Source organism: Puntigrus tetrazona, chromosome 5, assembly GCF_018831695.1.
Source record: "Puntigrus tetrazona isolate hp1 chromosome 5, ASM1883169v1, whole genome shotgun sequence".
NCBI classification, from domain to species: Eukaryota; Metazoa; Chordata; class Actinopteri; order Cypriniformes; family Cyprinidae; genus Puntigrus; species Puntigrus tetrazona.
Window position 1 is genome coordinate 17307106 of NC_056703.1, and position 22635 is coordinate 17329740.

At 37.4% G+C, this 22635-nt stretch overlaps 4 protein-coding genes across 10 annotated transcripts in view; 2 read left to right on the forward strand and 2 right to left on the reverse strand.

The window, feature by feature from the left end:
- LOC122344734 (collagen alpha-1(XXVII) chain B-like) overlaps positions 1–9164 on the forward strand; it is a 56118-nt gene extending 46954 nt beyond the window's left edge. Inside the window, exons 36-60 of the mRNA XM_043238284.1 lie at positions 32–139; positions 623–676; positions 821–928; positions 1263–1316; positions 1512–1565; positions 1771–1827; positions 1918–1971; positions 2066–2119; positions 2447–2500; positions 2622–2675; positions 2749–2856; positions 2969–3076; positions 3174–3281; positions 3783–3836; positions 4382–4444; positions 4538–4591; positions 4680–4715; positions 4827–4844; positions 4950–4985; positions 5090–5116; positions 5839–5898; positions 6092–6260; positions 6378–6487; positions 6701–6919; positions 7371–9164. Of these exons, the coding sequence (XP_043094219.1) occupies positions 32–139; positions 623–676; positions 821–928; positions 1263–1316; positions 1512–1565; positions 1771–1827; positions 1918–1971; positions 2066–2119; positions 2447–2500; positions 2622–2675; positions 2749–2856; positions 2969–3076; positions 3174–3281; positions 3783–3836; positions 4382–4444; positions 4538–4591; positions 4680–4715; positions 4827–4844; positions 4950–4985; positions 5090–5116; positions 5839–5898; positions 6092–6260; positions 6378–6487; positions 6701–6919; positions 7371–7517 (1968 nt within the window). The 3' untranslated portion in view covers positions 7518–9164. The remainder of the gene's footprint in view (positions 1–31; positions 140–622; positions 677–820; positions 929–1262; positions 1317–1511; positions 1566–1770; positions 1828–1917; positions 1972–2065; positions 2120–2446; positions 2501–2621; positions 2676–2748; positions 2857–2968; positions 3077–3173; positions 3282–3782; positions 3837–4381; positions 4445–4537; positions 4592–4679; positions 4716–4826; positions 4845–4949; positions 4986–5089; positions 5117–5838; positions 5899–6091; positions 6261–6377; positions 6488–6700; positions 6920–7370) is intronic.
- A 111-nt stretch (positions 9165–9275) lies between these two features.
- LOC122345238 (cilia- and flagella-associated protein 157-like) lies at positions 9276–13953 on the reverse strand. Its single transcript, XM_043239185.1, has 9 exons — positions 13067–13953; positions 12341–12612; positions 11786–11939; positions 11136–11403; positions 10896–11026; positions 10664–10814; positions 10400–10578; positions 10149–10289; positions 9276–10034 (listed from the first exon to the last, which is right to left on the reverse strand). The coding sequence occupies exons 1-9, from the start codon at positions 13216–13218 to the stop codon at positions 10013–10015; spliced, it is 1470 nt and encodes a 489-aa protein (XP_043095120.1). The 5' UTR covers positions 13219–13953; the 3' UTR covers positions 9276–10012.
- LOC122345236 (SH2 domain-containing protein 3C-like) lies at positions 12755–21309 on the forward strand. Of its 7 annotated transcripts, XM_043239182.1 has the most exons (12): positions 12755–12911; positions 13966–14326; positions 15836–15875; positions 16864–16992; positions 17375–17808; positions 18133–18209; positions 18293–18768; positions 19175–19290; positions 19378–19549; positions 19670–19781; positions 19853–20053; positions 20296–21309. In XM_043239182.1, the coding sequence occupies exons 3-12, from the start codon at positions 15849–15851 to the stop codon at positions 20463–20465; spliced, it is 1914 nt and encodes a 637-aa protein (XP_043095117.1). In that variant the 5' UTR covers positions 12755–12911; positions 13966–14326; positions 15836–15848; the 3' UTR covers positions 20466–21309. The 7 variants fall into 7 exon arrangements, with proteins under 7 accessions (XP_043095117.1, XP_043095116.1, XP_043095113.1 ...); XM_043239181.1 differs by lacking the exon at positions 13966–14326; XM_043239180.1 differs by lacking the exons at positions 12755–12911; positions 13966–14326 and adding an exon at positions 14556–14693.
- A 781-nt stretch (positions 21310–22090) lies between these two features.
- The window catches only part of LOC122344736 (amyloid-beta A4 precursor protein-binding family A member 1-like), a 16420-nt gene continuing 15875 nt past the window's right edge, over positions 22091–22635 (reverse strand). The window contains exon 12 of the mRNA XM_043238288.1: positions 22091–22182. Coding sequence (XP_043094223.1) covers positions 22091–22182 — 92 coding nt within the window. The remainder of the gene's footprint in view (positions 22183–22635) is intronic.

Below are 22635 nucleotides of genomic sequence, written 5' to 3' on the forward strand. Positions count from 1 at the left end.
ATTAAGCTTCAGTAGGTGTTGTTTTCTCCAGGGTGAGAAGGGTGACATTGGTATGGAAGGAGAAACAGGTGAAAACGGAGCCATCGGATTTAAAGGAACAGAAGGCCGTGTGGGAGACCCTGGCATAACAGGTTTAAAGGTGCGTGCTCTTTTTGAAATTAAAATGTCATTTTGTCAAGGTTTTTGTGTGTATGACAATCACAGTGCTATTGTTTTTGTTCATTTATACAACTTTTTAAAAAGAAATAATTGTGATATTTTGGTAACTATGCAATCATGTCTAGGCCTGCTGACAGAAACTATTTGTCTTTGCTTTCTTTGATTCTGTTTTTCATTTTTTGGTCACTCGGAGCAAGTTTTAGAAATAAGTTCAGCTGGTTTCAGCAATTTCCCAGCAGTACTGGTGTCAACTGTTTCACTTTAGAGCACTTTATTGCACATAGCACATGCTTTTCTTTAGGTTTTATTAAAGAGTGAGTGATGTTTGATGACAATAAAAACAAACTACACCTCCTTGTGGTAGTTCTGAATGATTAAAGCCATAAGTCAGACTGAATATGTTTATTCAGAAATGCCTCTCGATTAAATTTTGCGATGTGTCAACTCTGTAATGTAATTTCAGGGCCCTGAGGGCAAACCCGGAAAAACTGGTGAGAGGGGAAAACCTGGAGAGAAGGTATTTCATTTACGGCATTTTAGTTTATATAGTTAGCCAGCACTAATCTCAGAACCTGTCATTAGATATCAGTGTGTGTGTGTGTGTGTGTGTTTGTGTGTATTTCTGTATGTAGAGTATTAATGATGTTTCATTTAATTCCAGGGCAGCAAAGGTCCCCAGGGTCACCTTGGCGAGACTGGACAAATGGGAGAACAAGGTACCATGGGTTTCATCGGGCCAAAAGGAAGCAGAGGAACTATTGGGTTTATGGTAAAATAATTATTTTTGAATGTTCAATGCTTGTATTTTTCAAATCAATATGACATAAGGTCCACTGATTACAAAGCTCTTATGATGTCACTGTAAGAAGTCTGTCGCTTTTCTCTGAATTAGCCTTTTCTTTGCCAGAAATATATTGTTTCATTTTAACAATCTCGTATTACATCATCGACAAACCACAGAAAATGCTGATACTTATGTTTTTATATAACAAAGAAAATATTGTAGAGGCCCTTTTTTTAAATTGTGTTCTGTTAAGGCAAGAATGCAGTTTCTGATTATGCCATTTTGAAGCTAACTCTGATCCCATGGCTATCATTTTCAGGGTGCTCCAGGGAAAATGGGTCAGCATGGAGAACCAGGTTTAGTGGGATATGAAGTAAGTGTTATTTAACATAGACGTGCCTTATAAGACTTTTTATTTTACCTCAGCATAAATGGTACAGAATCAAAACAGCTGCTCTACGTTATGCAAGGTTTATAAGTTCATAAGGCTTGTTAGAGTTAGACCTGTCTTTAAGTGCTCGTATGGTTCCATACTCCACTTCGTCTTTTATTACCTCATTTACTGTAGGGTCATCAAGGACCACAAGGTCCCATGGGATCCACAGGACCAAAAGGTGAAAAGGTAAAAAGTTGAAAAAACGCTTATAACAAGCTCATTTCACAAAGGAGTGTTTTTTGTGTTTTTCGAATAGTCTTTTTCCAAAGATCCAAATTAATGTTGGAATTTTTGTAACATTGGCATGTCCTTAGCACAAAGGCATATTTATGCCAGATTATACCAAAAAATCAATAAAATCAATACTGAAATCAGTTTTTATACTTTTCAGGGAGAGCCAGGTGATGATGGGAAGGTTGAAGGTCCACGCGGTCCTTTAGGTGACATCGTGAGTCAGTCCACTAGATTTACTACGCGTGTTTTGGGAGAATTCTGGATGCCAACCTGATCCATATGTTTGGATTTCTCTGGGGTTTAGGGGCCTGTTGGCAACAGAGGAGAAAGGGGACAGCCAGGTGACCCTGGATACCAAGTAAGTGTTGATTTTAGATATATATTTTTAGATCATTCCAAAATAGATCGCTATTTAAATATGTATGTTATATGTCAATTTTGTAAATCTCAAGGGTCACGAAGGTGTTCATGGGCAAAGAGGAAACCCAGGGGCTCCTGGACTCCCTGTGAGTGAATCTTTATACTGCTATAGTTTTATTAATATTTTACATTTTACACTTGTATTTTGATTTTATATACATTTTTGTTATTTTTTTTGTTTATAAGTTAAACATGTCTGTGTAGTTTTTATGAAGTTTTAGTTCATGTTGCCTTGGCAAATAGCTAAAACAATTAATTTATAACTCCTTCTATTTAATCTTATTTCAGATTTATTTTTATGATTATTTTATTAAAAGTAATTTTTTTTGGCTTTCTTTTTAGTTTTAATTGCTTTAAACTGAGCTATACAATACATATTTTCTTCATCTTATTATCACTGTCTATAACCACAGGGAAATGCCGGGCCAAAAGGTTTTCCAGGGCCTAAAGGATCCAAAGGCAATAAAGTAAGACTTTACCACGTAAAGACAAACATATGGTGGATTTTGTTTTGTTTAAATATAATGCACAAATATTGCTTCTATTTCAAATTATATAATATCCATCTCAACTGAATCGCTTTTTTAGGGTGCAAAGGGCAAAAATGGCCCGCGCGGGAAATCTGGAAATCGAGGGTCACCTGTAAGTAAGTTTTCCTTTACCTTGACAGAACCTACAGCTGATGCTGATATGAGCAGGTGTGTTTCTCTCACAGGGTCCTGTTGGTCTCCCTGGCCCCAGAGGAGTTGTTGGTCGTGAGGGTCCTGAGGGTGATCCTGGGATAGAAGGAACCCTTGGGAAAGATGGAGCTAAAGGAATGCCAGTAAGACAGTGAATGTAATTCTCAATGTTCTCAATGTAGCACTTGAAATCGTCCAGGTGCGTTTTGTTGTTTGTGATGGTTTGGTTTGTTTTTCCGCTGTTATGCACATTAGGGTGAGCACGGAGGTGATGGGGAGGTTGGTCCACCTGGAAAAGCAGGTCCTCAAGGAAACACGGGTGTATCAGGTCTGCCAGGAATTCAAGGCTCTTTTGGGCCAAAGGTACTTTGTTTATATGGATATGTGGTGTCATCAGTATCTGCATCTATAACAATATTAGCTGGTTTTAGCTTAAATATTTCTATGTGTTCTGACTTAGGGTGAAAGGGGCATCCCTGGCCAAGCTGGACCTCCAGGAAAAAGAGGATTTAATGGGGGAATGGGATTTCCTGGAAAACAAGGTGACCGTGGGGTCAAAGGTCAACCTGTAAGTGTTGCTTCTATGACAATTTAACCATTTCAAATATGACAAACACACCAATGAATGCTGCTCTATTGATCTCTTTTTGAATTAATGGAACCATGAACAGTAACTTATTACACAGCTCTCTGTGTAATACTGTATTTTGATTTTCAGTGTTACTTAGTCTTTTCAAAATCATTTTAGTAATGTTTCTTATTATTATCATTATTGAAAACAGTTGAACTGTTTAATACATATGTAGAAACCGTAATTATAAATGCATTATACATGTCTTATTTTGATCTGTCACATTTTATCAGTTTATTGCATCTTGAAAGTATTAACTGGGCCCTAAACTTTCTAAATGGTAGAATATTTGTATGTTTTGAGTCTATTTAACAGTTGATGAATGAACGACAAAGCATTTCTTGCACTTCCTGAAGAATAATGTCATCTGCCTTTCTACTGCTGTTATCTTTTTATATTTTTTATCCATTTATCATATTTTTATATATATATTTTTAGGGTGACTCTGGTGAACAGGGATTTCCTGGAGTTCTTGGAATATTTGGACCAAAGGTAAACATTGTTCTTGAACCAGCATTAGCATATATCAAGTTTTGTTTTGATGATGGAAATTCATCTTCTTTGTTTTACATAACGCAAGTGGTTAATTTCGAAATATTTCTTCAAAATTTCCTCCATATAATTTTTTAACTGATGCTAACAGGCTCATTTCTTTAACTGTCACGTAGAGACTCTAGGTAAATATCCTGTTTTACAGATGAAAAATTATGTCTTCTGATATTCAAATGAATTACTGTGATTAATGAACAGTATAAACTGAAAAGAAAGTGCACCTTTATACGATTCACCAAAATCCAATCAATCAGGCAAGCAGTTAATGTTTACTTCTCATTTAATGCTAAGCCTTCAGGCAAACAGTGCATTTCATTACAGCTGTACAAGCACTGTAGCTTAAGATAAAAAAATAGCTTCTTTAAGCAGCTTTAGGAGAGCTAGTCAAGCAATAGAAACAAAGAAAGACTGTGATATAATGATTTTCTGTGTTATGATATTATATGGCCAAATAATTTTGACCAAAGTGTTTCTGTCATTTACAGGGGCCTCCTGGAGACCTTGGCCCAGTGGGAATCCAGGGCCCGAAGGGTCCTCAGGGTTTAATGGTAAGTACCACTGGGAGAACTGTCCTGAAAACCTAAATGAGATGGATGAAGAGTTCTTGATCACCAACTACTGTAGGTGTTTCTTCTTTTAAGGGTATGCAAGGAGTCATCGGACCCGTTGGTATCATTGGGCCTAGTGGTAACCCAGTATGTATGGCATGAATAGCTTAATGGTGCTTTCTAATTGGTTTTTCATACTCTGAAAAACACCCTTTTCTTCCCCTCTTCGTATTAGGGACAACAAGGAGACAAAGGAAACAGAGGGGAAATGGTACGAATCTAGCGAGAACAAATTCCAAGTGAATCTCCAAATGAAATCATGGTTAAAAGAAGCGTTACCTTCTAAAATAACATTTTATGTTTCTCCTTTTATTTTAAACAGGGTGTTCAGGGACCCAGGGTATGTTTACCCAATGCTCTTTAACTTTATTAGCCTTTTTAAATGTAGATAAATTAAGTGGTCCTATTTAACCAACATAAAAATGTTAATTTCACTCTCCATTAGGGACTTCCAGGTCCTCGTGGACCACCTGGACCTCCAGTAAGTAGTCTTGATGCATATTAACATCCATGAGAATAGTAGCATTCAGATGAGGCTGATTGTAATCAATGCTTGCTGTTTATTTATCTTTCATTGGTTTATAGGGGCTTCCTGGTGTATCTCTCTCTCATGTAAGTACACATGCTATATTTTTGTCTAAAGAAGTCTGACACTAACAGTAATCTCTAAGCTACAGGTGCTATGATGTAAATGTTTAGGGGTGCACCTTAGAGATGCACAGGTGCAAAGACACGACCAAAATGAAATAATGTGCTGCCAGTTTTAAAGCAATGTGACATTTCTTTCCCTGACACACTTTACTCAGCAGCACTAAAAGCCAGAAGTGCACTTCCTGGTAACCCGCCAAAAAGCTTGCTGATTTTAGGTTTGAAAAATGTTAAAAATTTGTATAATGAATGAAACATAAAAAAGAGAAAAGTAAATAATAGCATTGAATTTATAAGTGGATAGTTCCCCCAAAAATGATCATTTTAACATTAATTACACAAGAAACCTCGTGCCTTCGTTGTAAGACCTTCGTTGATCTTTGAAACACAAATTAAGATTTTTTTTAATGAAATCCAAGTGAGCTTTCTGAGCCTGCATAGACTGCAAGGGTGCTGCCGTGATAAAGGCACAGAAACATAGTATGTTGTTAAAATGGTCCGTGTGACATCAGCGGTTCAACCGTATCACGACTGATAAAATATGAAAAAACAACATCTACGTGACAGCTGATACACCACATATTATTGATTTGAATTGTTTAAAAACTTGATATTTTTTCTTTTATATTAAAATCAGTTTACTTACATCTTCCTTGATATTTCTGTTCTGCTTCGTTATCTCTTAGGAAAGTGAAGCTCTTGGTGCTGCTTTAGTTATGGATTCCCGCTCCACTTTACGGTCCAAGGTAACAGTGCCAACAGTGTTCAACATCAAGTGATAATTGCTGCTGTTCCATTGAATGTCATTTGAATGCATAAACAATCACGAATTACAGACATTGGTTTGTATATTTCTTATACAGTCAACGACACTGAATAAAGGTTAGATAAGGATGTCATGCCATCATAGACCTGACTTTGTTTCATTTCAATCCACAGACATATGAAGATACAGACCCTCTAATGCTGGACCAGGGAAGCCAAATCTTTAAGACTCTTCGCTACCTCAGCACTCTGATCCACAGCATAAAGAATCCTCTGGGAACACAGGAGAATCCTGCCAGAATGTGCAGAGATCTGTTTGAATGCGAGCACAGGTTGAACGACGGTGAGATATTTCTAGTACATTGTCATTGTATTTGTAGTTTTGTTCGTCACTAGAGCTATATTAACAGCACCAATTATGTACTCCTTCATTTTGCTTTTATTTTGTATTTTACTAAAGGCACTTATTGGATAGATCCTAACCTGGGCTGCGCTTCTGACAATATTGAAGTGACCTGCAACTTCACCACTGGAGGTCAAACCTGCCTCAAGCCAGTCGCTGTTTCCAAGGTCTATAAAGCTGACAGCTAGCCACTATGAGCAACGTTATAAACAGGACTGCACTGAATCTAAACCTGAACCTGCAGAACACACTTTAAATAACCGTCATTTAGCAAACACTGTGTCACCTTTGTGTCCATTTCTCTACAAAATAGTTCAGGGAAAATATCCACATGTTCCGTTGTTGTAATCGACTGATTATGATGTGATGTCTTTCCTGAATTGGAGATTGGAGTGAGTCTGATCCAGATGAACTTCATCCACCTCCTGAGCTCTGAAGCTGTGCAGATCATCACCATTCACTGCCTGAACGTCTCTGTTTGGGCAGCAGGGGACTCCAAAACACCTTCCTCTAGTGCAGTGTACTTTAAAGCCTGGAACGGACAGATAATCGAGTCTGGGGGATTCATCGAGCCTGAGCTGATAAAGGACGAGTGCTGGGTATGCATAAAGTAACATTAAAGTATTATTTGTGTTCTGTTGTTTATTGTGTAGCGCAGGGGTTTGTAAAATAATACAAAAAATAATAATTCTATTATTAATAATTCTATCTATTAGTATTGCAACTTTTCGTGTAAAATAAAACTTATTCTATTTTATTATATGCGTGCAGAATATTGCTGTATTTATTTTTACAGTTAGAGTTAAAAGTTGTTGTCATTGTTATCAACATTCAATCTGGTAATGAGACTCTATCACAGCTAAAAAAAGGCTATCTAAACTATTTTATAATATTAATGTAAAATCTCAAGGATGCTTTAAGTAAATATATTATGTCCAAGTGGTTTGGTGAACAATAAAAGTCATGAAAACCTTGTCGAACACAATAGTGCAATGTAAAAAAACAATATCATTATTATGATAATATGATTCACTTTTTCTGTCCTTTTAGATGACAGATGGACAATGGCATCAGACACAGTTCATGTTCCAGACGGAGGACCCAAACTTACTGCCCATTGTGGAGGTCCACAACTTCCCCAGCACAAAATCTGGCTCACATTACCACCTTGAAGTGGGGCCTGTGTGCTTTTTATAAAAAAAAAAAATCAACAATGAAAGCCTTGAATACCCCGATCAGCAGCATTACAGAGCCTCTATCTGGCCTAGAAACCAACAAAACTGTACATCTCCTCTCCAGCGTGGACTGCAGCCTTTAAACATGAGGAAAGAAGGAACTAGAGCAGCTTTGGAGAAAACAAGACTTCTTATGTGAGCAGCTCGGGATGACAGATTCTTTCTTTTCTGAGCTGGGATTTCTTCTGTTCGAAAACGAGGCCTGGAGATGTGGTTAGAGGTGCTTCCTAAACTCTTAATAGAAGTCTTAATTTATTCGTAGTTGGGTTTTTCCCAAATGATCCGTGTGGACAAGGAACAATTAAGACATTTTATTTTTAATGAAGTACTTATTTTGTATTCTATAGTCATACATGATCATGTGTATTTATACATGTACGTGTGTGTTTGTATATTTTCTGTGTAAAGTGCAATAGAGAATGGACAGATTGTTTTGTTTTTTAAAGATGAATCTTCTGTTTGGCTGTTCTAGGCATTTGAGGTTTTACTGTCATATCATTCAATTCAGGTTCATTGTCTTGTGTACTTGTGTATATACCAGCAGGTCTGTTGTAAAAGCCTTCGATACCAACATGCATACAAAAACACGCATATGCATGAATTCATAGCTAGAATATCAGTTGAGGTGAATCCAGACTTGAAAAGCAACATATAAACGTCTACCTCCCATCTCTCATTTTTTGGTGTTTTGGGACAGTAAATGGATTCACATGCATTTAACTCCTGTGGTAAGATTTCAAATGTTTTTAACTTAAGTGCCTTTTATACTTTGAAAGGGAATATTTTTGTATAAATCTTTAAAAAGGAAAAAGATCTTTTTTTTTCAGCCAAACATAATTGTAACCCTTTATCTTCTAGTATGCCTTATTTGTACAAATGTTTGAACTTTAAGGGCTGAAGAATTATATTATCATAGCAGACATTGTGTTAAAAGTGCTTTATATCACTCAACTCTAGGTCTTTCCATCATTAAGTACATATATGCATTTCCATAAGCCCTATCTGACTGCAGTAGTAATTGTTTGACATGGTCTGTGTCATAATTGCTGATTTTTGTATGTCTTTTGTAAGGCCCGTGTACAAAGATAAATGTTGCAGTTAGAAACTGCAAACCTGAGTTGTAATAAGAAGTTGTTAAACTAAATGAGAACACTAGAATCTTCCACTATATTGGGTCTGTTATGAGCAGTGACTTTGACTTTGAGTCACGGCAAGCTAATTATTGATTATTATGAGTTATGTATGATATTCTTGTGAAATATATATGTTGTTTTCATCAAAACCGTCAGGAGCCATCTTATCTTGCCAAAAGAGGTTGTTAAATATCTGTTCTTTATTTGTGTACATTTACGATCTTGCTGTAATCCACGTTTTGTGATTTCAGAGCAGACAAAGAAAGGTGGATATTTTCCAATTAATATTTTATGGTCAGGCATTACCTATGAACAACAGCAAACGCCAAAGAACGAAGATTTCAGCGTTTACAAATTAAATCCGTGATACCACAGAAACAGACAGCAGTCTTTATATCTGTTTGCCTTACTAAAGTTCTTGTTTCTGGCCAATCTCGTGTCTCATTTGAATAAAGGAAACATGTTGACAATCTTCATACTGACCGACATTTTATTCCCGAGCAGTGTGCTGCAAAAAACATAAATCTTCAAGACTTTTATAACGCTTATGACCATGTGACGTCAGAAAACTGGCTTTCCATATTTATTAAATAATTAATAATATATAATCCAACTATAATAAGCAGTCTTGACTGACGACTGGTCTTTGTGTAAAGTTCCCAGAACCGGAAGAATTTCCGAGTGTAGGTCAACTTTCGAAAGGAACTTTTCGAATTCTGAATCATCTATCGCTATTGTGTTAACAATAAATAATCATGTACTTAACTGTGGACTAATTACACGTATATTAAAATGTGATTGAAGCTATTTACATGTACTTAATTATTTAAATCTTATTATCTGTTACTACCCAGCACCGTGGACTGCGGACCTTTACTAAGCTTTTCTTCAAATAAACACCCAGCGACCCAAAAAGAGAAATGGGATGTCTTTTATCGTTCACCCCTGAACGTGCTCGGATATTTACACCATCTCCTACCAGCAAGGGGTGACAGGACCGTATTAACCCAGCTAATCTTTCAAACAATTATTATTACTATTAACATTTAAGTAGGTAGTATAAAAGCAGAATCTCATATGCTTGCCCCATGATAACTCTAGTATAAAATGAAACATTTTAGCGTTTGATATTCAACAACTTAGTGAACGAAGAATGGGAAACATTTATTTTTTTTCTCTTTTTTTTCAGTTCACGTATCTGTCCATAATGATACGGCAACGCCACCTAGTGACAATACATGGACATAACACAATGTAGATTGAAATGGCACAGGTCTACATCAACATAGCTGCCTTGTCACAAGTACGACAATGAGAAGGTCGGTCATTTATCACCTGATTGTTTCCTAGAAGAGAAGAAAGTTGCTTCATCAAAATTCATCATCTGCATTGATATTCCACGTTATATCAATGATTGCATGCTTCGTGTGGTGTCCGTGTGCCATAACCTATATACTTACTTAAGCGCATAGGTAAAAGCACTCTTAGACAGGCTTCCTGTCTTTGATGATGTAGTGTGCGTTTGGCGAGGGACCAATCCCAGATCCCCGGTTTTGAAGTGAGAAAGCTGTGAAGCAGATTTCCGCAGACGTTCGCTTGGTCTGGAGTTAAAAGCAAGCAAGCCAAAATGATAGAATTATATTAGCCTGTCTTAGAGCGGCATTATGCTGCACGCCCAATTCAATCCATGACACTGAAAATAAACGTGTACCTTTTAATGTCACAGGCTTTTTTGAGATCATGCCTGCCAGTCACCTCCGGCGTGAATTCAGCAAGCGCTAGACCGTTTCCTAAATCTGCAGCTCTATCCAACACAGCCAGCAGTTTCTGCATCATCTGATTTCGTCTGACAGTAACCTTCAGAAGTGAGTCCTCCTCTTTAGGGACCTCCTGTAACCGAACCAGAGCAGGACTAGTGTTTATTTGCCTGGCTGTAACAGCAAATGATAAGTGACCTGTTTATGTTCACTCGTACCCTCAGGGCCTCTTTTAAAGCTGCTGCTGCTTCCTCAAGAACTTTTTTCAGCTGTTGTCCTTGCAGCCTTTCCTCCTCAAGCTCTTTTCTCTGTGTCTTGGTTTCAGCTTTTGTTTGGTTTAGAACTTCTGTAACTGTTGCATGTTTCTTTCTGTAAGTGGCGGTGATACTATTAAAACACACTGAAAGTAGTATGCATTATTTTACTTATGAGCGACTTCAGGAGCCCAACCTGAGAGCATCGAGCTCTGTGCATATCGCAGAGTGACTGTCAAGCAGCTCTCGGTGCTCCGCTTTAAGTTTGGTACACTTCTCCACTTCAGACTGCATCTGCTCGCACTTTTCTGCCAGCTGATGGACTACCTTGAGAAAAATCATGCTTATTTCTTCGCTCTAAAAATGCACGTGTTTTCAAACAGCAAAAAAGAACGAGCTAAAAATGCATGAAAGTATAGACACATAAACAGGCAACCTTTTGATTAGCAACGCTTTTCTTGGTTATCTCATGTAGCAGCGGTTCGTTGATGGCGTTCTCTATTTTGAGTTGCTTTTCTCTCGCTCGCAGATCGTTGTTCTCCTTCAGCAGCTCCTTGGTCTTGTCTGAGAGCTGCTGAAGTTGCGCTGTCACAGACAGGTTTTCTTGCATGGCTCTCTTTGTTGTCTCGGGCATCTTCTGATCTGAAACCCGACGAAATTCAGCTGCTACAGCAGCAACATGTTGCAGCATTTCTTTCTTTAGCCTGTATAAGAAAAAAAAGGTCAATAATTAATATTGGTAACACACTGTTTCCATCTGTTATCGTTAATTAGCATAAACTAACAATGAAAAATTCTTCTAAAGCATTTATTAATATTATTAATGTTATTTTAAAATCAAGATTTGTATTTTTTTTAAACAATAACATTTATTATTTATATAATTTATAATTAAGTGATATTTTGTGATATTTAACTGAAAATAAAAGATGAATGTCAAACAGTCACCATTTAATTTCTAATGTTTAGCACCGACGGCTTCAGACTTCAAATAATGCACAATATTCATGAAAAGCGGTCGTTATTGATCCAGTCTTATTTCTCTTAAAATGCACTTCCTATGATCACTGAACATTGAGTGCCCACCTGTCATTGTCCAGTACAGCTTTTTTCTCCAGATTGTAGATTTGCGCTTGATGTTCTTCTTCTTGCTTTTGAAGCTGCTCTTCCAAACACCTGCGTTCAGCCATAAGCTTCTCTCTCTGCATAGAAAACTCCTCTAAAGATGCCAGTTTACCAGCTGAACACAAAAAGGTCAACAAATTTTAGGTTATAAGGTGCTTTTATTAATTCTGGACACTTATATGGGACCTTGGACCACAAAAACAGTCATAAGTAGCACAGGTATATTTGTAGCAACAGCCAAAAAAACATTGTAAGGGTCAAAATTATACATTTTATTACAAGTTTTCTACCATAAATACATCAAAATGTATTTTTGTAGTAATATGCATTGCAACTTTAAAGTCTTTATTTAACTTTAAACTTTATGTTTTATTTATTTACTTATTTTTCAGATTTCAGATTTTCAGATAGTTGTATCTTGGCCGAATATTCTAAAATTTGACCCTTATGAATGGCTCTGTGGTCCAGGGTTAATACCTCATTAATTTTTATTATATGAATAAGTGACTCCTGTACCAAGTGCCATGTTCTCAGACGTGAACCTTTCCTTGTTTTCCTGAAGTTCGTGTCTAAGCAGGCTCAGCTGTGACTCAAAAGACTCTCTCTCAGCCTCCTGAGCTTGCTGCTGTTTTGATAGCGTCTCGGTCAGATCAATCAGTTCATCTTCTTTTTGAGCCAGTGTGCGTTTTAGGTAGAGGACTATGTCTTTCTTCTCTTTCTCCACATTATTGATCTTAGAGTATAAATCCTTTTCCTGAACCTCCAGTTCATCGCATTTATGCTGGTACCTGCAGTCAAAAGACAAGGTCACAGTTCTTAATAACGTGTATGAGGCAAGTGCTTCCTGTTGAGGATATGACACATTTGTTGAAATATGCCGTCTGGTTAATTATTAACAGTAGATTATAATCCAAAGTCTATTTCATTTTAGTTTCCTCAAAGGCACAGAGACGAGCTGCATGAATGACCCAAACTCACAGTAAACATTGTGAGCTAAATTCTGTTGATGTTTTACAATCTCGTGGCCAATGTTTTAATGTAAAAATAGTCGACTGAAACTTCAATCGAGTTGTCGAATCAGCATCAGGTGAGTGTTTGCTGCACGTTCTCATCACTTACTAGGCTACATGAATATTTATAGGCTGCTTTTGTTTTTAATTTTCTTATATAAACGTCTTAATGATGTAACATAAGAAACAATCGCGTAAAATAAGGTCGTAGTAACTTGCAAGAGACGCTCACCTTTCCAGTCGCTCCTCCAAATCGCGTATTTGAGCCCGATAAAAGTTTTTGTCACTCTCCGTCAAATCTTCGTCTTTTTTCTGCTCAGGATTCATACTTTCCTTTTTAACTGATTTATCTCCGGTCCCTTTTCCATTCTTTTTAGGGGGCATTGAACTTTTGCGTATGGCCAACTTTAAACGAAACGGCGCAAGTACAAACTTTCAAACGCAATTGTTTCTTGTTGCCATGGATGTCTGAGTTCAGGCGCCGCGCGCAGACATGCGCGAGAGAGCGCGTTGTGCTTTTTCACACGTCTTCTTTCCAAACCAAAAAATAGTGGAAAATATTATCCAAAGAGTTTAAACCACCGTTTCGCTTTCATTTTTGACTGAAACTTGAGCTTTATCCTGTCATTTGCTAATTCCACACACTTCTCTAATGTTGAATATAAGGTCCGTGTTTGCTTTACACGCGTTAGTTCGAGCTTAGATATATATTGTAACTTTATTTTGACTTTATTGTAAACTTTAAGATTTATAGTTTTCAGTTAGCGGATGTTATTATAAAGATACATGAAGAACCAGTTTAAAAACTGCATGTATTATGAAAAAGACTGACTCGTTGTTATCGTTCATGTTCACATCCTAAAATATTTCTCAGAGTTTGCATTACTCTGTTGCAATTTCCTAAACTGTCCCATTTTTATTTACAAAGTCATGAGCAATTCATATGTTAAAGTTTGTATATTCTTAAAGAGTCTCCAGGTATAGGCTTTATTGGCGCGGGTGACATTTTCATATAAGGTTTATAACAGTGTTAGCCTTATAGAGTGTGCTTTGTTTAGTTGTTTAGCCATTTTAAATGCTTAATACAATTTTTTAAAGTAAAAAAAAATTACTCTCTGCTTTATCTGCAAGTCGAGCCACTCGGAGACCGGCACGGGGAATAATACAATGATCTGAATGAGAGCACGGGCATCTGCGAGCCTCGGTTGGACTGTCAAAACAAACGCTTTTGGCGTACAATAACAGGCATTTTGCGAGTATGATGAAGATGCCAAGTTGTAGGGGAGGGGTGAGAAAGATGCAGGACAAAACGACGTCGTTATGAGACACTGCAACATTGTAGCAACGAATAATAGAGGCGCTGCGGGACGAGCTGCGCGTGAAGCGCACGCATGACCGCGATGACGACCGCCTCGCGAGCCTCGCGGGACAACTTCAAAACACGGACTGAGAGTGAGATTCTACAACAATGAGCTCCGCACTGATCGCCGAGGTCAGACATAGCAAAATTACTTTAAAAGTCGACCTTTAAGGTCCTACTGAGAGCATTCCCCGTACGGGTAAACCGTCACACGTCACGGCGAAGTTACATTGTCCGGTAAACTTTAGTGTTTATAGCGATAGATGGTGGATGCCTGAGAGGACTAGAGAGGTTCGGGGAGGGGAGTCTGCTCATTATGTAACTGCTGTTTGGAAAAGTGTTTTCGCGCTCAGCTCCCTGAGTCTGACATTCCGACGGGTCCACTGGGGTTCGGGTAGACTTCAGAGAGAGCGGATCACACAGACACTAGGCGCTCGTCCTCGTCCTGTCACATCGCCTGTCGCTTCTGCCGAGGGTTTCATAGAAGAGAATGACTTTGGTGAGAATCCCTTTCCGGTAGGAGGTTATTTTTACGGTTGTTAAAATGAGTAGAAGTAATTTTAAAGGACGTCTGTATGATATCCTGCTCTACTGTGCGTTGAAGCGCACTGTAATGTTTACGCCATACACTTTTTGATACTGCAGCATTTTTTGTATCTCTCTTTCTTTATGTTTTCGTTGAGGGAAAAACAGCCAAACAAAGCGCGCTCATCCTCATTCTGTCACACGGCGTGTTGTTTTGGCGGATGGAGGGTTTTGAGGACAAGTGAAGTGCCTGGGAAGTGTTTTGGAGAAGAGAATTACTTTCTGATAATCCTTTTCTGATTGGAAGATATTTAATGGTTGTTAAAAGGTTGTTTAGGGGACGTCTGATTTATAACGCAAACATCAGTTTAAGTGAAGTGTCCTCTTGTGCTATATGTTTTGATGTACTGAAAAGACATTTTCTTAATAAGTGTTTTTTTTTTGTTGTTTTTTTTTTCAACACCTCTTACTTTTGTATGAAAACAAAATGGTGGTACATTATTGTCATTTGTGCTTAAAACATATAAAAAAAATGTTCATTTCATCATTTATACTGCTATGCTACTTTTTATATATTTATACTGGAAACCAACAGATCGCTCATTAAGACATTCAGATTTCATGAGTGTACGTTGAGGAATGTGTGTAACGGTTTGTTTTTAGGGTTTAGTTTGTTTTTTTTTCCAACCCACAAGGCTATGTTCAGTACAGAACGTTAAATATCTGATTGTGAAACCGAGAGAGGGAACTGGTGTTGTAATCTCTAAGATATTCAGGCTGTCTGGCATGGAGGCTTTGTGTTTGGAAGTGGACACAGCAGGCTGGAACTGGGTGTTGTCAGATGTGCCTGTGGTCCAGCAGAGAATGTACTGAGCTGTGTGAATGCATCCCCTAATACACAGAGGATACGGTGGTCATGGGAAAGAGCAGCTTGTGTTTTTCCGCTGACAGTTTCCTGCTTTGGAGCCACCTGCCTGTCACTTCGTAGTTACCCTATGTGAAGTTATGCTTATGAATAAGTCTTTCCGCTCAGAAACACACAACTCATATGTCATTACCATATTTTGACATTGATTACCACACCGGTCTAACTTTATCACATTTCTGCATTTACAGGCATTCAGGTCTCATGGAAAACAGTGGTGTTTATGTAAAGGTAGGCTATCGTATGATATTTGTAATATATTAACTTCAAGTTAAGTTTCAGGTTGACTTTGTAACAATAAGGGGAGACTTAATTGAGGAAACTTTCAGTCATATAGCTCTTTACTACAAAGGGATAGTTTACACAAAAAGGACATTTCTGTCATCATTTAAATTCAAAACCATTCCTTTTGACTTCCATGATATATATTTGCCCACACAGTAGAGGTCTTAAGGGAATTAGACTTAACTATTTAGTTATCAACATTTTACAAAATACCTCTTTTTGCGATTTGCAGATGACAGAAAGTCATACATATTTGGAAGACATGCAGCTGAATAAGTGACTGTCTGACATTTTTAGATGAACTATAAAGAAATAAAAAGATTGCTGCATTATAAAGGTTATTTTGTTTTGCTGGTGACACAAAATGTTGGACACAAAGGCATCTGAGAGCTTCGCTATTAAACTCTAATTGAATTAGGGTGTGTGACACAAAAGGGCCTGGACTGCTGCCCATGACTTCAGAATGGTTGAGGACAAACAGGGTTACTGTAGGCAACCGACTGTGCCAAATGTTGCTGTTTATTTTAGAGCAACTGAAAATGGGCTCACATTTCAATAGAAATGTTCTGCACTGGTAGTTGTTGTTGCATGTAGAACAAAGACAGTATTTACACTATTACTGTCGTTCGTCTTGCTGCACAATAGTTACTTAACATGCAGGACATTTTCCCATCATTTAAGCGCAACTTAATCCGTTTTATTGCTCTAGATGAACATAAAAAATGGATAGGAGAGGACTGGATAATGGTCGCTTAGTTGTTCCCTGTGTTGCTGTTAGCATATATTACAGCAGTGATATATTTTGCCCTATTAAGAATTAAACACGATGATGCTACCTTAACAGCTCAAAACTGCAATCTAGATGTGATTCATAGGAAGTGTCTCATGATTTCTATGTTGTTATGATTGCTCATCATTGCTTTACTTCCTACAGTTTTCTAAAGAGACGCATCAACCGAATTCCCCATCAGACAAATTGAAGCAAGAGCTGGAACTAGAGTTGAAATTAAACAGCTGTAACTTATCAAGTCATGGCTGGTACCATGGTCGCATACCTTGGGAGGTGAGTTTATAAATATTTTTATGTACACGTTCAGAAATTAAGCTTCCAGAAGTATGTTTTCCTAGCCGTGCCATTCAACAACAGTTTTTGGTTTATTCAAAATAATCTTTTGGGTAGCGGTTCTTATATATAAGGTCTGTTATATATAGTGTTCTAAAGAAATAGATAATTATTTTAATTGTGAAAATGTTAGTGGAATGGAAAACTTCCACGGATGTTAAAGGCTGTTCAGTGAACGATAAATAACAATAAAGAACCACTATTTCGAAGAGTTTAATAATCAATCCTCAAATATTTACATGTTCTTGGTTTGACTAGTGTTTTCCCATCTTAAAATTAATGGAAATGTATGTACATATGACTTAATAATGGCTTTTTACAGGTTTCTGAGTCTCTTGTGCAGCTGGATGGGGATTTTATCGTCCGTGACTCCCTCACTAGCATTGGAGACTATGTCTTAACCTGCTGCTGGAACCAGAAAGCGCTTCATTTCCTCATCCACAAAGTTCTGCTCAGGTCTTATGAGACATATGCCCACGCGCAGTACTTTCTGGAGGAGGAAACATTTGATTCTCTGCCAGCATTGGTTCGTTTCTATGTTGAAAATAAAAGGCCTCTGACAAAGCAGAGTGGTGCCTACATTTACTCAGCCGTTAACAGGACACTTCCACTAAGATATTTAGAAACCATGTTTGGGCTTCCAAGTGTGGAAAACAGCCCAGTAAACTCACCTACCAAACAGAAGGGAAGCCAAAAGAAAAGGGAAAGCATAACTGTGACAGAGGCTTTGGAAATTGAGCTGATAAGACCTCAGAGGTGAGTTTTATGATAGAAATTGTTAAGAAAATTTATTGCAAACTACTGTTCATTCCTCAAAGAATCCTAAAGTTTCCACAAAAATTTGAATCAGCAAAAACATTGAAAATTAAAAGAAACACTATTAATAATTGAAACCGATAGTATTTTTAAATGATTTCTGGACTCAAACAGAAAATATTCCACAATATTGCTATTTTTACTGTATATTTTATGCCTCTAGGAGCATTAAAAGGCTTCCGTCTAATAAAAAAAAATGTTCTCATCCTGTAAATGATTGGTTTCTGGGTTTGATAATTGATTGTCCTGTACTGTGTTCCACAGGGATGTTGTGAGGAGTTTTGAAGGTACCGTAGAGCAGCGCGTTGTAGTGTCAACTTCTCCTGTGATAATGAGCACATGTAAGATTCATTTCCCACCAAATCTAGTAAAACCAGAAAGCATGAGAACGGCATTGTGACTATGCATCTTCTTTTGTCTCCAGTAGCCAGGCGGCGACAAAGCCCTTCTGAAAACAGGAAGTTCGTAATAGTTCCTTCATCACCTGTTCTTCAAAAGTCCAGTGAAATAGGGCTTTGTTCATCTCCCCCTGAAAACACTCTCATATATTTGGAACCAACAGTACATCTTCTGTCCTCCATGACATATTCCCATCAAAACAACAGAGAAGCAAACCAAAATGACCCAGCAATTTCTCAAGTTGACCCTGTCGCTACAAATCTTCCCTTTGTGAGACATGAAATGCAGACTTTGGATTGCAGAGAGGAGTACGAGGAGGATTATTTAGTGCCTTTCACAATGGACACAGTTTCCTGTTTCAGACCTAGTGTGTATGAGTCACCGCTGATGCCCCCAGAAAATAAACCTTTGGAGACCAAGATACTGAAAAAAGTGAAGGATGTTCTGTTTGAAGTTGATATAAAAACAATGGCAATGCATATCACCAAAGCTGACTGCATGGTAAGTTTAAATGCATAAGTATAAATGTGTTGAGATTATATTCATTTTCATGCGTTCAAATAACTAGCATTTCTTAGGGACTCACAGTTAATCGGAATAAAACCGAAATAGCTGGAATGGCTATGAAACAACTAATTTACACATGTACAGCTTATAATTAAGCTTTTAGTGCTTTTCTTAAAAACTAAAATAGTTTTATTGTACAGTCAAATATTAAACATTTTAATATTTCGTAATTTGTCACTGCGTTTATAGTCATGTTGATAAATATTCACAAAATATGTTGTCATATTGTGAAAGATTATTATTATTACATTCGATTACGTCTCGATTTTCAAGTGAAATATATATGACAAATAAGACATTTGAGCATTTGAATAACACAGCTACTATCTTCCCTCTGCAGGTTGCTCGAATCCTGGATACATCTGATGATACGATGAGAGGGATGGGGGTGAGTTCAGGATTGGAGCTTCTTACTCTCCCACATGGACATCACCTCCGTCAAGATCTGCTGGAAAGGTTGGTACTCCCCATTTTGCTCAATAAATTCCTGTTTTGTGAGATGACTACTTAAATGACACCAGAAGACTCTTTCTTGCCCCTCAGGTTCCACACCATGTCCATAATGCTGGCTGTTCAGCTGCTGGGCTGCACGGGTAGCGCTGAAGAAAGAGCCACTCTGCTGCATAGAGTCATCTGCCTGGCCTCTGACCTCAAGAGCAGCTTGGGCAATTTGTTTGGCTTTGCCACAGTTATGAAGTGCCTTGAATTGCCACAGGTTCGAGAAACTGATGAAAACATAAATGTTTCACGAGAACAATTTTTCATAAGAGTAAATAAAAATGCTAATAGTAAATCCGGTCTGGTGTTTATAATCTTCTAATGAATGCATTTTTAGATTGCTCGCTTGGATGAGACATGGACAGTTTTGCGTCAGAAGTACACAGAAAGTGCTGTCCTTTATGAGAAAACCCTGAGACCCTCAATGAGGATGATGAACGACGGAGAAGGTATTCGTTCAAACAAAGTGGCTTTAAAGATCTTTGCTTATCATTCTAAATTCTCTTCAACTGTCTTTCAGAGATAAGTAGACCCACAGAGACAACTTTTCCCCATGTGCTCCCTCTGCTGTCTCTTCTTGAAAGAAATGTCGTGGCTCTTGAGGAGTCATGGGAAAGTGCAGACACTGGAGTGGCCATGGTCCTGGGCCATCTGGATTCTGCACGTACAATCGCGTGCAACGGGAGGATCTTCAGTGCAAACGCAGAGAACAAACTGCAGGGTAATGGCTTTATAACATAAACCATTTATAATGGGTACAGAATCTATTTAGGATATCTGCATTTTCAAAACAACAACAAATGCTTGCATTTATTAAGCTCACTTATTTATTTTCACTTTAAATTCAAGGTATAAAAATATAAGCTGAAAATGTGCATGCAATTTAATTCAAGTAGCACACAGTAAAAAAAGATTTAGGTGAGGTGTATTTTATGTTACCAATTTCAGATTTTTTATTTGTAGGATTTCAGGAGGAAGCAGATGTCTGGGAGGTCTTCCTCACAGAGTTTCAGATGCGTCTCCTGTGGGGAAGCCGTGGTGTGGAAAGAAATAAAGATGAACGTTATTCAAAGTTTGATGAAGTGCTGACAGCTCTGTCCAACAGGCTTGAGCTTTCCGACTCAACAAAATGACTGAAAGGATGACTGCTAGTCACATGCTATTTTAAGAAAAACCATCTCACTGCCAATTTGTACATATTTTACGAGATGGCTAATTCGTGCGACCTCACTTGTACAAGTTTTTTGTTAAATCTTACAAATTTCACGAGTTGACAATTCGTATGAATTTGTACGAGTGACTGCCCCTAAACCTACCTGTCACTGAGGTTTTAGACAAATTGTGCAAAATCGTACAAGTCATACAAATTTGTACGAATTAGCCACAGATTTTCCAACTAATATATGTATGAACTGGTCGTGAGACTGTGTTGGAATGGTTTTATGAATTCATTTAGTTTCATTGTTTTTTTTCTGTAGGTTTATACTGTATATAAACTCAATATATCTTTCAATCTTAACTTATTTGATTTTCAATGCTATTTTTGTTTCATATAATGTGTTTTTATTTTTCATAGTGTACATAAAATTCATACCCAAAGTTTTATTTTCATAACAAAATAACTATGATAATATTGTTAACTTTGAATTCTGAAGTATGTGTTTAATTGCACTGTTATTGGTTCTTATAATCAATAATGACCAGATAATGAGTAATATTTACTCGTTGGTACACTTTATGGAGATTTTACGTTTATATATTTAACTCTACTATTTCATAGGCTACTTACATCATTTAAAAGTAAATTCTAAGCTAATTTATTCTTTGGTTTTCTTCCATTTAAGTTACTGTTTCCAAGTGAAATGTTTGTTTATCTGATTTATTGCCAAGCATTTACAGATTTGAAATTGTAGTGTAGCCTATGTACTTTGATACCCGTGGCCACATCATAGTCAAGTAAATCTTGGGTCAAATGAATCTCTTGTGTGTAATTTATTTAATCATTGATTCAGAATCATTTACACTCGTCATGGCCTATGCATAGGCCCAGTTGTTGTATAAGGACTTTTAAGATGATTATAATCACAGGACACATTTTTTTGTTCCTTTTCATGTTCTATTCATAATGAGTCGAACACAGGCGCTTGCCTACTTATGCTCTGAAAAGGTTACTTAAATGTTAGAGAAATAGTCTTACATACTGGAAATATGTTTATCACTTGATTTATCACCTCTGCTATACGACTGTATGATAGCGTTTTATTAAAACGTACATAATTCTGCAAAGAGATGCAAATATAGTTTGTAAATATGTATTGTAAATTATCTGGGTGTTACGATTATAAAACGTGCTTGAAAAGAAAACTTTTTTCTTTTTAATTTATTTTTGTTTTAATTTGGGGATCGCGGATTTACGCAATTGCGTCACGACGTAAAAGATTCAGTGACTTGTCCCTTCCGCTCGAAGGAACCGATTCGCGGGAATCAGTTTGTTGCCCTCTAGCGTCTGTGGCGTTGTAGCGGTTCTGCTTCCGCCAGCTAACTCGTCTTGGAGCGGTGCTCCGAGGCTATAGCTACAATGTTATTTATACTTCTTTTAATTTATTGTACGCCCTTTGGTACCGCTTTTGAAATGAAGTCTATTTTTTGTTCCATATCTGACAGCTGCGACTGTGACTACAAACCAGACATAAAAGGTAAGGCGTGTGAGATATGAACAGCTGTGTCTTCAGCATGTAGACAGCTAGCGTTAGCTTCTCTAGTACTCTGTGGGGCTTACAGCTTCACCAGATGAAACCAAAGGATTTCTTTCAATATAAACCACGGACAATCTACAGCTCTTTGTACCACCTACGACAGATTTAACTTTACCATAAATGATAGATGACAGCTGACTGTAAACAAACGAAATGCTACATATTTCGGTGTATGTCTGCAGCTTTGTACGTTTATACAGATCGATTTTTTGACTACAGTAAATGCTAAAATGCATTCGAGACCGTCCTTTTGTGACTTATTTCATGTCTTCTGCTTATGAATAATATTTTATGACACACTGCATTTCAAGTGCACACAATTTAGCTGGCAAATGATAACACTAGAGAGGCGTGACTGCATGTTTTACAATAAAATATAAACATTATGAATTACATATTTGAGTAGTTATATCAATGGGTCCTATGGTGTGACAAAAAAATATCTAACATTTAAGATAAACCGCTGTCATGCTATTGTAAGAATGAAGATACATTTTTCTGTTTATTTTTTCATTTTTGCTATGTCGCACTACAGGACAGGACTATA

Coding starts and splice junctions, on each gene's coding strand:
- LOC122345236 (XM_043239177.1), top strand. CDS start 14,465: ATGCCTGAGAGGACTAGAGAGGTTCGGGGAGGGGAGTCTGCTCATTAT. Junction 19,291..19,377: donor CGTCAAGATCTGCTGGAAAG/GTTGGTACTCCC, acceptor CTTGCCCCTCAG/GTTCCACACCATGTCCATAA. Junction 19,550..19,669: donor AGTGCCTTGAATTGCCACAG/GTTCGAGAAACT, acceptor ATGCATTTTTAG/ATTGCTCGCTTGGATGAGAC.
- LOC122345238 (XM_043239185.1), bottom strand. CDS start 13,218: ATGCCCCCTAAAAAGAATGGAAAAGGGACCGGAGATAAATCAGTTAAA. Junction 11,940..12,340: donor GTCTGAGAACATGGCACTTG/GTACAGGAGTCA, acceptor TTTTGTGTTCAG/CTGGTAAACTGGCATCTTTA. Junction 10,035..10,148: donor GCTTTTACCTATGCGCTTAA/GTAAGTATATAG, acceptor CTTCTCTTCTAG/GAAACAATCAGGTGATAAAT.